This window comes from Mauremys reevesii, unplaced genomic scaffold (assembly GCF_016161935.1).
Source record: "Mauremys reevesii isolate NIE-2019 unplaced genomic scaffold, ASM1616193v1 Contig2, whole genome shotgun sequence".
In the NCBI taxonomy this organism is placed as follows: Eukaryota; Metazoa; Chordata; order Testudines; family Geoemydidae; genus Mauremys; species Mauremys reevesii.
In genome coordinates, this window is record NW_024100826.1 from 2,350,395 (window position 1) to 2,366,842 (window position 16,448).

General features: G+C 44.2%; 1 protein-coding gene across 1 annotated transcript; it reads left to right on the forward strand.

Annotated features, from left to right (window-relative positions):
- The first annotated feature begins 263 nt into the window (after nucleotides 1-263).
- LOC120393437 (olfactory receptor 4S2-like) lies at nucleotides 264-1,193 on the forward strand. Its single transcript, XM_039517992.1, has one exon. The coding sequence runs from the start codon at nucleotides 264-266 to the stop codon at nucleotides 1,191-1,193; it is 930 nt and encodes a 309-aa protein (XP_039373926.1).
- The last annotated feature ends 15,255 nt before the right edge of the window (nucleotides 1,194-16,448 follow it).

Sequence of the window (16,448 nt, forward strand, 5' to 3'; positions counted from 1 at the left end):
TAGAATGAATCTTCCCCAAATTTTCCACAATGATTTTTTGAGTATATACTGTTCTCATATTTCTGCAATTCAAGTTGAGTTCCTGTTATTCCTTGAGTTAAATATTGACCATTTTTCTCTTAATCTAAATCTACTACTTCTGTCAATACATTCTTTTTATTCATATAATCACTGGTCAATATACATTTATTATTCATTTCCTTATTTTGTATTATGGCAGGTTAATTAGCTCTATGCTGTATACCTATCATTACACTGAGTCCATGGAGCCTGCAAATAATGTGACTGAATTCATCCTCTCAGGACTCATCCAGGACCAAGAGTTACAACAAGTGTGTTTTGTGCTGTTTTTACTCTTCTATCTAGTCATTGTCCTGGGAAATCTCCTCATCATTGTCACTATAATATGCAGTGAGCGTCTGAACTGCCCTATGTATTTCTTCCTGAGCTATCTGTCCTTCATAGACATCTGCTACTCTTCTGTCACAGCCCCAAAACTGATTGCAGACTTCCTTGTGGAGAGGAAAACCATCTCCTTCATTGGCTGCATAGCACAGCTGTTTATGGTCCATTTATTTGGGGGCACCGAGATCTTTATCCTCACAGTGATGGCCTATGATCGTTATATTGCAATCTGTAATCCCCTCCTTTATACGACCATTATGAACAAGCATGTGTGTAGCTGGATGGTGGTGGCTTCATGGGTAGGGGGCTTTGTGCATTCCATGGTTCAGACTCTCCTGACTGTACAATTACCCTTCTGTGGGCCCAATGAGATCGATCACTATTTCTGTGATGTGCATCCTTTGCTGAAACTGGCCTGTACTGACACTTTCATTGTTGGCATCATGGTTGTTGCCAATAGCGGGATGATTTCCCTGACCTCTTTTGTTGTGCTGGTTGTATCCTATATAGTCATCTTAACCTCCCTGAGAAGCCACTCTTCCAAAGGGCGTCTCAAAGCTCTCTCCACTTGCGCCTCCCACATCACTGTAGTGATTTTAAATTTTGGGCCATGTATCTTCATCTACTTACGACCTTCCACCACCTTCTCCGAGGATAAGATGGTCACTGTGTTCTACACCATTATCACCCCCATGCTGAATCCCTTGATCTACACCCTGAGAAATGAGGAGGTGAAAAATGCCATGAGAAAATTATGGAGCAGAAAAGTGACTTTGGGAGTAAAATGATGTGTAAAATGATGTTAGTTCTTCAGACTGGTGGTAGAGGGGGGAATAATAATATTCAGGAGAAATTTTAGGGAAATTTGTATCTCTTCCTCTCAGTTCTTCAGTAAAAAATTCAGGTGTTTCCCTCTGAATTCAGAGCTGCAGACTGCCATCTTTCAGCTCCTTCTACAGTGGTTCTATTTTAATATTATTGTTTGTAAGATTATTGAAAAAAGTATCAAAGTTTTAAGAAGGTTTCTTTTATCTTTGTACAAGGGTTATAAATTGTTGTGACTTGGGACATAAGAGAGCCACTAACTAACCAAGGCTAAGATGAATCTTTTCCTATAGGCAGCTTATTTCATACTTCTCATCTAAGGCAGCTGGTAGTGGCTACTGTCAGATACAGGATACAGGAGTAGATTGTCCACTGGACTGATCTGGTTCTGCAATTCTGGGGAGAGGATGGCGGAGAGATAGAGAGACCAAACCACCTGTGACTGATGTAAGTCAGATTGCTTAATGTACTAATGAGTGTTCAGATACCATTGGGATGGGGGCTGTATAAAAACCTATATAGAATGGAAGAGATTCATAGATTATAAAAGCCAGAAAGAACCACTGTGATTTTTAGATTATTAAGGGCCAAAGGGACAATTAAATCATCTTATCTGACCTCCTGTATAAAACAGGCATCTAGTTGGACCTCCCTAACACCAGCCACAGGACTTTCCTGGATAAATTCCTGTTTGAACTGGAGCAGAGTTTTTAGAAAAATATCAGATCTTAATTTAAAAAAAAATCCAGAGATAGAGATTTCACCACAACCTTTGAAAATTTGTTCCAATGGTTATGTAGAGTAGAACAGAATTCCAATGTTTTACAAATAATACACATTCCTTGAGTATAATTAAAAGTTGTCCTCAGTGAAGTCCTGCAATGATGTAACATGTAAATAAACTACACCACCAGATCACTTGCTGTTATTATTCTCAACAGTGTTTTAGGAGATTTGCCAGAAACCCTAGGAAGATATGTTTCTAGCCCAAGGATATTATAGGCTAAGAAGTCTGTGGGAACTGTGGGTTCTGAGCACTTTGTTCATTGGCCAGTTATTCTCGTGAATAAATACGGATTTGGGGTTTTACATCAGGCATCAATTTTTCAAAATCTTGCCCTTCTCTCTGAATGAAATAATTGTCTACAAGCCACAGCTCTCACTAAGATTTGAATTCAGATTGTTGTGTTCAGAGCCCAGAGTGAGAATCACTGTAGCATGATTAAAGGAGGTCCGCTCTTGACTTAAAAAACAATATAAATATTAAGCAAACATTCTAGGAACTTCTCCACTCTGCTCCAGCTTTGAGAAGAGAGAATATTGTTACCAAAAGAGATTTGCTTGACCATAAGTTCTGTTAGCTCCTTGGACAAAACTGCAGATATTTTTGTCAAAACCATCTGAGACTGTGGGTAACTATATCTGGAATGTCCTAAACCTATTGCTTATGTCTGTGTGCTTAAATCTAATAAATAGTAGTTTTAAATAAGCTTTTCTTACCCCTTCTCCCCTCATTCATCTATATACTTGTTCTACAGTGAAACCACAACAGCTGCCATGGAAAAAGACAAAATGACATCAAATATTATGACAGCATCACAGTAGAGCAGAAGTCCTAAACTAAAAAACTGATGGTTGGTAAATGAGATTGAAGCCTATAACATCACAAGCATAGGAAGCCATTCCCACACCTCTTCCCATCATTTCCCTGAAAAACAGAAGTTCCTTGAGGAACAAGTCAAGTCATACTATACACGGTGTATTGAGAAACTGCAATAATTTAAAACATGAAATTGAACTAACCAGATATTAAAGATTATCATGGTTGCTGAGCTTCAAAACGTACAGCACTATCAGTTTGAAAAAGCTACTAAGCCATAGGATTTACCTAATTCTTGGGCTGCTGACCACAACTGCAAGCCCTGCATGTTGCTGTGTTTGAACTGGTTGTCTTGAAGGCTGAATGAATAACCCCCAAAGGAAGGGGGAACTCTGACACTTAACACGAAAGCAGTGCCCAGAGAAAGCTGCTTGACAGGGGACTCCACAAACCCTTCTCTGACCCCTGGTGCACGGGAGCTGCCATTCTTACCGTCTCCAGGCCTCCTTCCCTATCACTCTCCTTCCATCTGTAACTTCTTTATTTTTCTGTCATCCTAAATACATCTTTCTGCCTCCAGTTTTCCACCTCTACAGTCTCCTTTTCTCACCCTCTGTATTCTCCTTGGCCCCCTCCACATGTTCACCTGCTCCTCCTTGGTGTTCTTCCCTGTCTCTGACAGCATTGAGTGCCACTAACTGTTTTAGGGCAGCCTGCCTTCAATCTCACTAGAAGCAATAGGAGAAGATAGCCATTTTTACTAAGGACAGCCTCACCAGCCTTTGCAAAGGCTGTGTGGGAATGGGAGCTAGTTTGGTTTGAGGGTAGGCAGTAGCTTCAGTCGCATTGAGAAAAAAGGGCACTGGCAGCCATTTTGATCATCTCAATTCTCCAAGGAGAAGACAGAGAGTCAGGGGCGATGCCCTCTCCATATCTCCTAACAACCAGGGTGTTTCCATGGCAACTAAGGCTCACTTCTATCTCATAATAGCCTAGTGTCAAAAGGATTTCCATTGCAACTGAGACTCATCACTCCCACCCCACTCACAATGCAAGCATGCTTCCTTGACAACAGAGTCAGGGAAACCAACCAGCCAAACACAAATAGTGGTTTGGGTGGGTTATTTGCCTAGGGATGCCACAAAGAGCCACTATGGGCCTTGTGTCCACTCAAAGCAGCAGATTCCTTCATCCTTTCCACCATCTGGAGATATGGGTTCTGTGCTTGTCTCCTCCACCAATGCTTGTGATGTTAGTCCCAGAAGCAGCATGGGGTATAGTACTTCAGTCCCACCCCTCTGGATGGCCCCCAGCCTCATGGCCTCACAGTATTGGGCAAGTCCTATGGAGATATACTATAGGAGTTGTGGAAGTAGGGAAAGAATTAACAAGGATTTGAAGGGGATCTTAATGCATGTCAGTCAGTTAGCAAGAGTCAGGCTAGTAGTTAGCAAGAGTTAGGCCACACTGTAACCCTAATGACGTGAGACTTGTAGAAGCGAGGATGGTGTGAGGCGAGAGGGAAAGAACTGTGTGAGAAGTTATTACAACCTTGCAACTGATAACCAAATATGTAGACTGGCGTCTCCTAGAAGTGAGAAAAATAAGAGCAGGATGGCTTATGTATAAACAAAATGCAGTTGTTGCTCATTATTGTCTGTATTATTGCTTGTTATTGTCTGTAACAAAGGTATAAATGCTTGCTATAATTGTTTACCTGTTGAGAGACCTGTCTGGGACTGGGGCGACCCTGTGTCCTAGGGCACTCCTTCCCTCTATTGTAATTACTGGAGAAATAATAAAGTATTTGATTTTGCTGCACCCAAAGAAAAAGCGAGAACTGAGTTTTTCTCCGACAATTTGGGGGCTCGTCCGGGATGGCAACGCCCACGGACCCACAGACGGCTACTACGGATCGTTCCCCTTCGAACCCCATGGTGCCACATGAGAGGTATGAGACCTTTTGAAATCTCTATTGGGGTATCGGAGGAGGACTGTCCGTGGGGACGTCTGTCTCTGTTGGGCTCACGCCATCTGAACTTATTGACTGTGCAGCAAAATCAGATGCAAGTGGTATTGGGAAAAGGCCCCAACAAGGTTAGTTTATAGCAGTACTGGGGAACTGCTGGGTTGGCCAACAAAGTTAATGCATAGGTAAATGCATTAGGTAATGCATAGGTAAATGCATTAGGTATGCACCGGTGCTGAGGGGTTTTTACCGCCTCAAGAGGGGTTGTCATACCGCCTCATGGTATTGGGTCCGGACGTAAGGTAAAGATGCATCATGGTAATAGGAAATAAAGGCCTTGGTGTGTGTGTGTGTACACCAGTGTGAGTGACTGTTACCGGAAGACGCCCAGAGTACCCTGTGAAGCGAAAGCTCGTGACCAGGACTACTCTAACGCAAGCCCGGTAACTAGTGGATTTTTAGGAGATCCAACCCACGGTGGGCTGACTCGGCCTGGCATCGTCCGGCAAGGAAGCTACCTGGGTCTAGGAGCATGTGAACCCATCTTCCCTCCCCTTTCCTTTCCGTGTGGGCTACTGACAGTCTGATCAGCTAACTGGACGCAATCAGAGTAAGCGGCGCCGTCTCCCAGAGACTAGCCGCCGCTCTTTGCTGAAGGGAGGTGTAGGAGAGTCATGGTCATCCTCATTAGTCCCTCCTGTGTGAGTACCCTGTAAGGAGAGATCCTTAGTTTATGAGCCGCTAGCACGGACAGGGCACCCTCTCTGTGTGTGTGAGTGGAAAATGGGGGAGGGACAGTCTAAACATTCCACCTCACCCCCTAAGGGTACCCCAGCATATTACATGTACGTACATTATGGTCCTAAAACCTGCAGGTATTTAGAGAATTGGAATCTTTACACACATTAAAATCCATCTAAACAATGCCCATTAGAAGGTACCTTCAATCTAGATAAGATCATACATCTCAGAGGAGCTTTTAATCACCAAAAAAAGCCTCTGACACAGTGTGAGCAATTTGTCTATTGAGGAAAGGAACGGGTTAATTTGAAATTCAGCTTGGCCCAGAGATAAAGAGAAAGTTGCTCTGCGTTCAAGGTCAAGAATCAAGGCAGACTATGCTAAGTACAAAGAAAAACTGCTTTCGGCCCCAGCTGGCTATGGAAAAAAATATAGACAGAGGCAAACCAAAGGCAATACAAGTTACAGAATTGAGATTATATTTGCAAAGCTTAACTGTCCAGTGAGATCCAACAGTGTGACTTTGCGACCCCAGAGCCAGTGTGGCTTGGTGACACTGGAGAAGCCACAGGCAGCTGACTTGGACTGGAATCTCTGAAAGAGACACTGCAGGAGATTCCAGGGTGTAAAAGAACAACCCTCCCAAGAGCGGAAGCATGTTGGAAATTCTGGACAAGCTGTATACAGGATAATCTCCCGTCCACCTATTCCCCTTCTCTGAACGTTATACACAGACGTGGCCAGTCTGGACATGTGTGAGTATTAAAGTGGCTTAGGGCTTGGGGCATTCATGTTTTTCCTGAGTGATGTGGGAGCGTTCCCAACACTCTCCATTGTTGTTTTATTATTTTAATGAAGCTTTAAAATTCGGTTATATGGTGTGTTTTCTTTATCTTCCCCCAACGTCCTGCAGTGTCAGCCTGATCACCTGACATGAGGGATAGATTGGTAACAGAAATTTGTCACAGTTTGGTGAGCAATTGAGAAGGGGGGAGCCCTGTAGAATTTACACCATCTATTTGTTTTACCCTTGTTATTTTATGTTTGCTTTGTTTGGTACTGTTGGTGTTATATGTTGAGGATTGCATGATTAAAGGTGTGCCCACTCTCAGCTGCAGTAAGTCTGAGAACTGGAGAGGGGGTTAGCATTCCTCTGTCCACCCTGGTTGACTGGGAAGGGTGGCAGGTAGATCTACCCCCAGTCGTAGCAGGACTGGGCAATAGAATAGTTGGAGAAAAGGGAAGAGATGTGTACTTGATAACTAGAATTGAGCAATTAAGAGCATAGATCATGAACCAGGCAGCAACTCAAACCTGCGCCCAGGGCAAGTTGCAGGCCTTGAGACAGGACTTCCAGTTAGAAAAGGAAGCCCTGGCTAAGCAAGTACCAGTCCTTCAGGGACTTGTTAAAATTTAACCATTTGTGCTCAGCAGTGTGTTTGCTACAAGAGGAAATTAAATAGTTAAACGCCAATGGGCCATGCGTTTTTGCCCAGGTGGCAAGCCTCATGAGGGAGGACTCGGGTAGCCTTGTGAGTAAGAATGTTTAAGAGAAGAGACCAGGAAGGGTGGGGGCTAGTTGAGAAGCTAAACTGGTATTGGAACAAGCTGGTGCCCATGGAAGGGACGGTTCAGCGAGAAAAGCAGGATTGGGCCCAAGCGGGCAGGCAACAGACAGAGATTGGAAAACAGGTTGGAAAATTTTGAGGGTGTAGTGGAAGGAAGAAGTAAGTAAGTATAAGCATGGGGCTTTCAAATACCCAGGACAATACTTGAAATGGTGATTTGAGTTGATAAAAGTGGCTGTTGGGAGACAAGCAAGTGATTTAAGGAAGAAGTGAGAAGTTAACTCTGTAGTTGCTGGAGGGAACAGCAGTTGAACTTTGTAAAAATGCTAAAGAGGAAAGTTCTTGGTGTCTTTAAAATGTTTGTAAATAAATTCAGGCAAAGAAATTATTAGATTGCAATTATTTGGCTATGAACAATTTAGTTGAATTAGCTAAAGAAATGTATACAGTGCTATGTAATTGAAATCCTATTAGGCTCTAAGGGGCACTATAAGAAGTGCTTTTCTTTCAGTGTTTGAAAGCAGGAGTTAGAAGTAAAAAAAAGACATCAGAATTCTGGTAAAGTTAATTATGTCCCTTTTAAGGTAAGAATCTTTAAGCTGTGAATAGCTTTGGATCCAGAAGCAAGCCAGAAAGCAACTGTATTAATGCAAATTATCTAACTGATAAGGTAGAAGCCACTGAAACATGGGCTGCCTATGAAACAAATACAAGAAAATATGGGGTAATTCCTCTGTTTTGCCTGAAATCAACAAGGGTATTTGTATATTTTAAGCAATAATTGACTGCCCAGAAGGGGTAGACCTCTGTTTTTTGTCTTTCAGATAATCAAAGAAAACTGATGCCAGCTGAACAGCATTTAACGTACCATGCATTTACTGGCACAATAGGAATTATGTTTTGTGTTCTATGTCTGTCTTATGGTGTTTGTCTCGTGGCAGAATTGTTGTGTTTAATATTTTCATAGGATGGTCTAGTTTAAAAAAAATCAACCAGAAGAATTAAAATGCAGATACTTGTTTTATTCAACTTGGAATACAAAGTGTTTGGATAAATCAGGAAAATGTGATATACTAAAGTCTAATACATTTCCTTAAGTAAGAAAAAGCAACTTCATTGGCCAGATTGTTAATTGAAAATTGTTGTTAAAATTTGCATACCAAGTCTTTGGAGGCAAGGACATGAAAAGTTAACCCACACCCCATATTGTACCTGGGGTCCTTCTGGCTACCTCAGATTTCTAGCCAGAGGGCTGGGGATGGTGGGAAGCTATTGGACTAGAGGTTATATTGAGTGAACTCCTCAAAGTGGGTGTGCTTGTCCTGGCTTGTTGCTCCAAAGCTCTGTAATAAAGTTATTTTAGTGGAAGGGTATATGTGGCATACATTGAATAATAAGACTAATGTACTGTATAACGGCAATGTTTATGTGTTCATGGTATGGAAAAAGGTGTATGAGTGAAGAGTGGAAGTTTCCTTTGTAGGTTAAAAGAAGCCAAGAAGGGAAGAAAAAAGAACAGAATGAATTAACTGAAAAAAATAGCTAGCAAGTTCAGGCTAAAGATAAGACACTGGCCCCAGTCAAGGACACCGCTCACAGCTAAGACTTGGCTGACAACGAAGAAAAGTGGGGGGGCTTGAATGTGCCCAAGCAGCTATGAGATCTGCAAAACATTGCCAGGCACTAATGAAATGTGTTAGGTTTCTTTTCTCACGGGTAAAGAAGCGTTACCCAAAGACCCTAGCAGCCCTGCCACTCCTTGGAACCAGAAGACTGGATCTATGTAAAGGTCCACCAACGAAAGACTGCTTTGGCTCCATGCTGGAAAGGCCCTTATTAAGTCCTGCTGACTACCAACACCACTGTGAAGTCCAAAGACTGACTGCTTGGACCCATGATTCTCACTGCAAAAAGATCCCTCCACCTCAGGAGGATTCTCCTACTGATGATTAGCCTATTCCTTCTTCTAGCTCTACTGTGCCTTCTGGACAGCAGGGAAAAAGGACAAGGTGAAGTGCTAGTAACCTCTCCCTTGTCCACTGACAGATCTACTGTGCCTTTGAATTTTTCTAGAAGAAGCAAAAGCATTACAGGGTGATGTGCTAGTAACCTCTCCCCTGTAGGATGCTGAACCACGACTGTTTCGGGAAAGAAGAAGAAACACTCACTCCACTGACATTGCCAAAGTCCAGGAATTCCTGACCAGAAAGGACATTAAGAACTGATCCTGGTGAAGAAACAAAGAATTATACACTGGCAGGAAGAAATTTGTGGGACCCCTGCTTGGGAATGTGATATTGATTGGATTTGGGGGTTTATTCTACAGGCTGTGCCCTGTGTTCTGGATAAATCCTTCAGCATGTATTGCCCTCCCTAATTGGATTTTAAATGACATTGCCCTTATCCAGTTTCCAGATCACTTCTACATACCCAAATTGCTCACAAGGGGCTGCCATTAGATTAGCACAACAGAGAGCCTGGGTTATTTCCCCTGGAAGAAGAGGGAATTGACCAGATCCCTGTGGGCTGTGGCCAATAGTGCAGCAGCCATTTGGAATATTCTTAAAAGCCAAGAACATGATGAGAAATTGGGCCAACTAGAAAGGGCCACTAGCCTTATTTCTGGAGCTCAGCTAACCCAAGTACAGGCTGGAGTTGGTGAGTTACATGTCATTTCCACCCTTAGTTCTATGACCCAGAAGTTACTGACAGAGATGGTTTGAATATCACTGAAGCTGGGAAGGCATTGCAGTGGGATCTAGCATATTCGGAAACTCAAGATTTCCTGAATGACCAGCTGATGGCCATTCGGAATGATCTTGAGCACCAGACTTGGCCCACTGCCCTTACAGACACATCAGGAGTACCATCTGATCTGTGGCCACGGAGACATAGTTGGAGACTTTCTGGATGGAAGTGTGGACATTTACAGTGCTCCTTCCAAGCTGAGCGGGCAGCCGAGCCCTGAGTAGGGGGCGGAGCTAGGCTGAGGAGGGGCCTATAAAAGCGGCCGCCCAGCTAGGCTGCGGCACAGCTGCGAGCAGCGGCCCGGGAGCCAGCGAACAGGGCTGCTAACAGGGGAGTTTGAGTGGGAGAGTTCCCATTGGAGGAGCAGGTATTTGTATTTGCATCTGTCTTTGTGTATTTGCATCTGTCTTTGTAGTGCTTGTATCTATCCGTAGAGGCAGACTGCTGAGCGGGCAGCCGAGCCCTGAGTAGGGGGCAGAGCTAGGATGAGGAGGGGCCTATAAAAGCGGCCCCCCAGCCAGGCAGCGGCACAGCTGCGGGGAGCCGGCGAACAGGGCTGCTAACAGGGGAGTTTGAGTGGGAGTTTACAGGGGGAGGCAGAAGGGGGCAGCACCGTGTTTCCTGTGTTCCCCAGGTAGGAACGCCGAGCGAGGCCGAGACAGCAGCAGCCATGAGCCAAGCAGCAGCGGATACACTGAGGATGATAGCATGCAGCAGCTGCGGTATGTACATGGTCCTAGCGGGGGACCCAGAACAGTACTATGTATGCATGAAGTGCCGCCTAATAGAGCTGCTGGAGGAAAAGATCCAGGGTCTAGAGCTGCAGGTAGAAACCCTGGTAGAGCACAGAAGGGGGTTCAAGCAGCTGATGGAACAATTGCAAGCAGTGGCTGAAGGGGAATGCCCAGGAGTACAGGGGGAAGCAGGGGCTAAGGCCAGTGAGGGGGGACTGCCAGATGAGGAATATGGGCAGTGGAAGCATGTGACCATGAGAAGCAGGAAGGGGAAAAGGAGGGCCAGTGAAGGAGAAATAGAGCTAAGGAACAGGTTTGAAGGTTTGGAGAATGAGGAAGGGGTACAGCAGGTGGCAGCTGATGGTGGGAGGGCAAGGAAAAAGAGAAGAGCGGCTAGTCCGATAGAAAGAGGGGAGGGGCTGATGGAGGCAGCACCAAGTTTGGGTCCAGGGAGGATGCAGGATGGCTTAAGGGGAACCACAAAGGATGATAGGAATGGAAGGAGCTTGCAACCAGGGGGGACGGAGGATAGGGGGGACTGTCCCCAGGCAAAGGCAGGTCTATCTGATTGGGGATTCCATACTGAGAAGGTTGGACAGGCCTGTGACCAGGGCCGATCCAGAGAACAGAAGGGTGTGCTGTCTACCGGACGCTAAAATACGGGATGTGGACCTGAGGTTGAAAAGGATCCTAAGAGGAGCAGGTAAGAACCCGTTGATCATCCTTCATGTAGGAACAAATGACACGGCTAGATTCTCGCTAGAGAGGATCAAGGGAGACTATGCCAGGTTGGGTAAGACACTCAAGGAAATTGAGGCTCAGGTGATCTTCAGTGGGATTCTACCTGTCCCTAGGGAAGGGCGCCAAAGGGGTGACAAGATCGTGACGATAAATAGTTGGCTGAGGGAGTGGTGTTACAAGGAGGGCTTTGGGATGTATGGGCACTGGGAGGCTTTCGGGGACAGAGAACTGTTCTCATGGGATGGGCTCCACCTAAGTAGGGAAGGAAGTAGAATTCTAGGAGGGAGGCTGGCTCATCTGATTAAAAGAGCTTTAAACTAGACATTGGGGGGAGACGGTTGGGAGAGGTCCAGGTACTCTCGATGCCAAATTTATACATTGAGAGTGAGAACAACAGGATAACAACAGATATAGCGAGAGGGGGAGGGTTAGGTATAAGGAAGAGGGCGGGTACGGATACTAGACCGACAGGTCATACTGGTAGTACTGTGTCCCTACCAAGTTGGGTGAAAAGGGTGAGAGGAGCCAAACAGCAAAAATTAGGATGTTTGTTCACCAATGCGAGAAGCTTAGGTAACAAAATGGAGGAACTGGAGCTCCTGGTCCGAGAATTGAAACCGGATATCGTAGGAATAACCGAAACATGCTGGAATGGTAGCCATGACTGGAGTACAGGCATGGAAGGGTATGTGCTGTTTAGGAAAGACCGAAACAAAGGTAAAGGTGGGGGAGTAGCATTGTATGTCAATAATGAGGTGAAATGTAACGAAATAATTAGCAATGCAATGGATAATACGGAGTCTGTTTGGGCAATGGTGACATTGGGGAATAAAACTACTAGAGCGTCCCCTGGAATAGTGATTGGGGTGTGCTATAGACCGCCGGGATCTAGCCTGGATATGGATAGAGAGCTCTTTAATGTTTTTAAGGAGGTAAATACTAATAGGAACTGTATGATCATGGGAGACTTTAACTTCCCGGATATAGATTGGGAAACAAATGCTAGTAATAATAATAGGGCTCAGCTTTTCCTAGACGTGATAGCTGATGAATTCCTTCATCGAGTAGTTGCTGAACCGACGAGGGGGGATGCCATTTTAGATCTGATTTTGGTGAGTAACGAGGACCTTGTTGAGGAAATAGTTGTAGGGGACAACCTTGGCTCGAGTGATCATGAGCTAATTCGTTTCAAAATAAATGGAAGGATAAACAAAATTGCATCTGAGACTAAGGTTTACGATTTCAAAAGGGCTAACTTTACTAAATTAAGGCGACTAGTTAGGGAAGTGGATTGGACTAACATATTTAGGGATCTAAAGGCGGAAGACGCCTGGGGTTACTTCAGGTTGAAGTTGCAGGAGCTGTCAGAGGCCTGTATCCCGAGAAAGGGAAAACAGTTCATAGGTAGAAGTTTTAGACTGAGCTGGATGAGCAAGCGTCTCAGAGGCGTGATTAAGAAAAAACAGAAAGCGTACAAGGACTGGAAAATGGGAGGGATCAGCAAAGAAACCTACCTTATTGAGGTCAGAGGGTGTAGGGAAGCAGTGAGAAAGGCAAAGAGCCGGGTGGAGATGGACCTAGCGAAGGGGATTAAAACCAATAGCAAAAGGTTTTTTAGCCATATAAATAGGAAGAAAACCAAGAAGGAAGAAGTGGGACCGCTTAAAACTTTAAACGGAGTGGAGATTAGGGATAATCTTGGCATGGCACAATATCTAAACGAATATTTTGCCTCGGTCTTTAATGAGGCTAATGAAGGGCTAAGGAATAGTGGTAGAGGGACTGACGGGAATGAAGATATGGGGGTAGACATTACGGTATCTGAGGTAGAAGCCAAACTTGAACAGCTTAACGGAAGTAAATCAGGGGGCCCGGATAATCTTCATCCTAGAACATTAAGAGAATTGGCGAGTGAAATTGCAAGCCCGTTAGTGATGATTTTTAATAAATCTCTAAACTCGGGGGTTGTACCGTTTGACTGGAGATTAGCTAATATAGTTCCTATATTCAAGAAGGGGAAAAAAAGTGACCCAGGTAACTACAGGCCTGTTAGTTTAACATCTGTAGTATGCAAAGTCATGGAAAAAATTTTAAAGGAGAGAGTGGTTATGGACCTTGAGGCCGATGGCAACTGGGACAAATTACAGCATGGTTTTATGAAAGGTAGATCGTGCCAAACCAACCTGATCTCCTTCTTTGAGAAAGTAACAGATTTTTTAGACAAGGGAAATGCGGTGGATCTAATATATCTTGATTTCAGTAAGGCGTTTGATACGGTACCGCATGAGGAATTACTGGTTAAATTGGAAAAGATGGGGATCGAAATGAAAATCCAGAGGTGGATAAGGAGCTGGTTAAAGGGGAGACTGCAGAGGGTCGTATTGAAGGGTGATCTGTCGGGTTGGAGGGGGGTTACCAGTGGAGTTCCTCAAGTTTCGGTTTTGGGTCCGATTTTATTTAATCTATTTATCGCTGACCTCGGAACCAAAAGTAGGAGTGGGCTGATAAAGTTTGCGGATGACACCAAGTTGGGAGGTATTGCTAATTTGGAAAAAGATCGGGATATCCTCCAGGGAGATTTGGATGACCTTGTAAACTGGAGTATTAGTAACAGGATGAAATTCAATAATGAGAAGTGTAAGGTTATGCATTTAGGGATGACTAACAAGAATTTTAGTTATAAGCTGGGGACGCACCAGTTGGAAGTAACGGAGGAGGAGAAGGACCTAGGAGTCCTGGTTGATCGTAGGATGACTATGAGTAGGCAATGTGATGTGACCGTTAAAAAAGCTAATGCGGTCTTGGGATGCATTAGGCGAGGTATTTCTAGTAGAGATAAGGAGGTGCTAGTCCCGTTATATAAGGCGTTGGTGAGACCTCATTTGGAGTATTGTGTGCAGTTTTGGTCTCCCATGTTTAAGAAGGATGAATTCAAACTGGAACGGGTACAAAGAAGGGCCACTAGAATGATCCGAGGAATGGAAAGCCTGTCGTATGAAAGGAGACTTGAGGAGCTCGGTTTGTTTTCCTTAACCAAAAGAAGGATAAGAGGAGATATGATTGCACTCTTTAAATATATCAGAGGCATAAGTACCAGGGAAGGAGAGGAATTATTTCAGCTCAGTGCTAATGTGGACACGAGGACAAACGGATATAAATTGTCAGTCAGGAAATTTAGGCTTGAAATTAGATGAAGGTTTCTAACCATCAGAGGAGTGCAATTCTGGAACAGCCTACCGAGGGAAACAGTGGGGGCGAAGGACCTCCATGACTTTAAGATTAAGCTGGATAAGTTTATGGAGGGGATGGTATTATAGGATAACGGGTTTAGTCAATAGGTCAATAACGTGCCACACTGGTAATTAGTACAAAGGGTCAATGTTGGGATATTGTTAGCCTTTTCCAGAGGGTCTGGCTGGAGAGTCTTGCCCACATGCTCGGGGTTCAGCTGATCGCCATATTTGGGGTCAGGAAGGAATTTTCCTCCAGGGTAGATTGGCAGTGGCCCTGGAGGTTTTTCGCCTTCCTCTGAAGCATGGGGCAGGGGTCGCTTGCTGGTGGATTATCTGCTACTTGAAGTCTTTAAATCATGATTTGGATTCAACAGCAGAGTCAAGGGAGTGAATTAGTTCAGGAGTGGGTGGATCGGCTTATGTGGCCTGCATCTTGCAGGAGGTCAGACTAGATGATCATAATGGTCCCTTCTGATCTTGAATTCTATGATTCTATGATTCTATAACAAACCCCTAACCTATGTCTGAGTTATTGAAGTCCTCAAATTGTGGTTTGAAGACCTCAAGCTGCAGAGAATCCTTCAGCAAGTGACCCGTGCCTCATGCTGCAGAGAAAGGCGAAAAACCTCCAGGGCCTCTGCTAATCTGCCCTGGAGGAAAATTCCTTCCCGACCTCAAATATGGCGATCACTTAAACCCTGAGCATGTGGGCAAGACTCACCAGTGAGCACCGAGGAAAGAATTCGCTGTAGTAACTCAGATCCCAACCCATCTAACATCCCATCACAGACCAACGGGCATACTTACCTGCTGATAATCAAAGATCAATTGCCAAAATTAATTGCCAAAATTAGGCTATCCCATCATACCATCCCCTCCATAAACTTATCAAGCTTAGTCTTAAAGCCAGATATGTCTTTTGCCCCCACTACTCCCCTTGGAAGGCTGTTCCAGAACTTCACTCCTCTAATGGTTAGAAACCTTTGTCTAATTTCAAGTCTAAACTTCCTAGTGTCCAGTTTATATCCATTTGTTCTTGTGGTCCACGTTGGTACGAAGCTTAAATAATTCCTCTCCCTCCTTGATATTAATCCCTCTGATATATTTATAAAGAGCCATCATATCCCCCCTCAACCTTCTTTTGGTTAGGCTAAACAAGCTAAGCTCTTTGAGTCTTCTTTCATAAGACAGCTTTTCCATTCCTCGGATCATCCTAGTAGCCTGTCTCTGAACCTGTTCCGGTTTGAATTCATCCTTCTTAAACATGGGAGACCAGAACTGCAAACAGTATTCCAGATGAGGTCTCACCAGTGCCTTATATAACGGTACTAACACCTCCTTATCTTTGCTGGAAATACCTCGCCTGATGCATCCTAAAACTGCATTAGCTTTTTTAACGGCCATATCACAGTGGCAGCTCCTAGTCATCCTGTGATCAATCAATACTCCAAGGTCCTTCTCCTCCTCTGTTACTTCCAACTGATGTGTCCCCAATTTATAACTAAAATTCTTGTTATTAATCCCTAAATGCATGACCTTGCACTTTTCACTATTAAATTTCATCCTATTACTATTACTCCAGTTTACAAGGTCATCCAGATCTTCCTATATGATAGCCCAGTCCTTCTCTGTGTTAGCTTTGTGTCATCCGCAGACTTTATTAGCACATTCCCGCTTTTTGTGCCAAGGTCAGTAATAAAAAGGTTAAATAAGACTGGTCCCAAAACTGATCCCTGAGGAACTCCACTAGTAACCTCCTTCCAGCCTGACAGTTCACCTTTCAGTACGACACATTGTAGTCTCTCCTTTAACCAGTTCCTTATCCACCTTTCAATTTTCATATTGATCCCCATCTTTTCCAATTTAACTAATAATTCCCCATGT

Excerpts from the sequence above, each read along its gene's own strand:
- LOC120393437 (XM_039517992.1), top strand. The coding sequence starts at position 264 with ATGGAGCCTGCAAATAATGTGACTGAATTCATCCTCTCAGGACTCATC.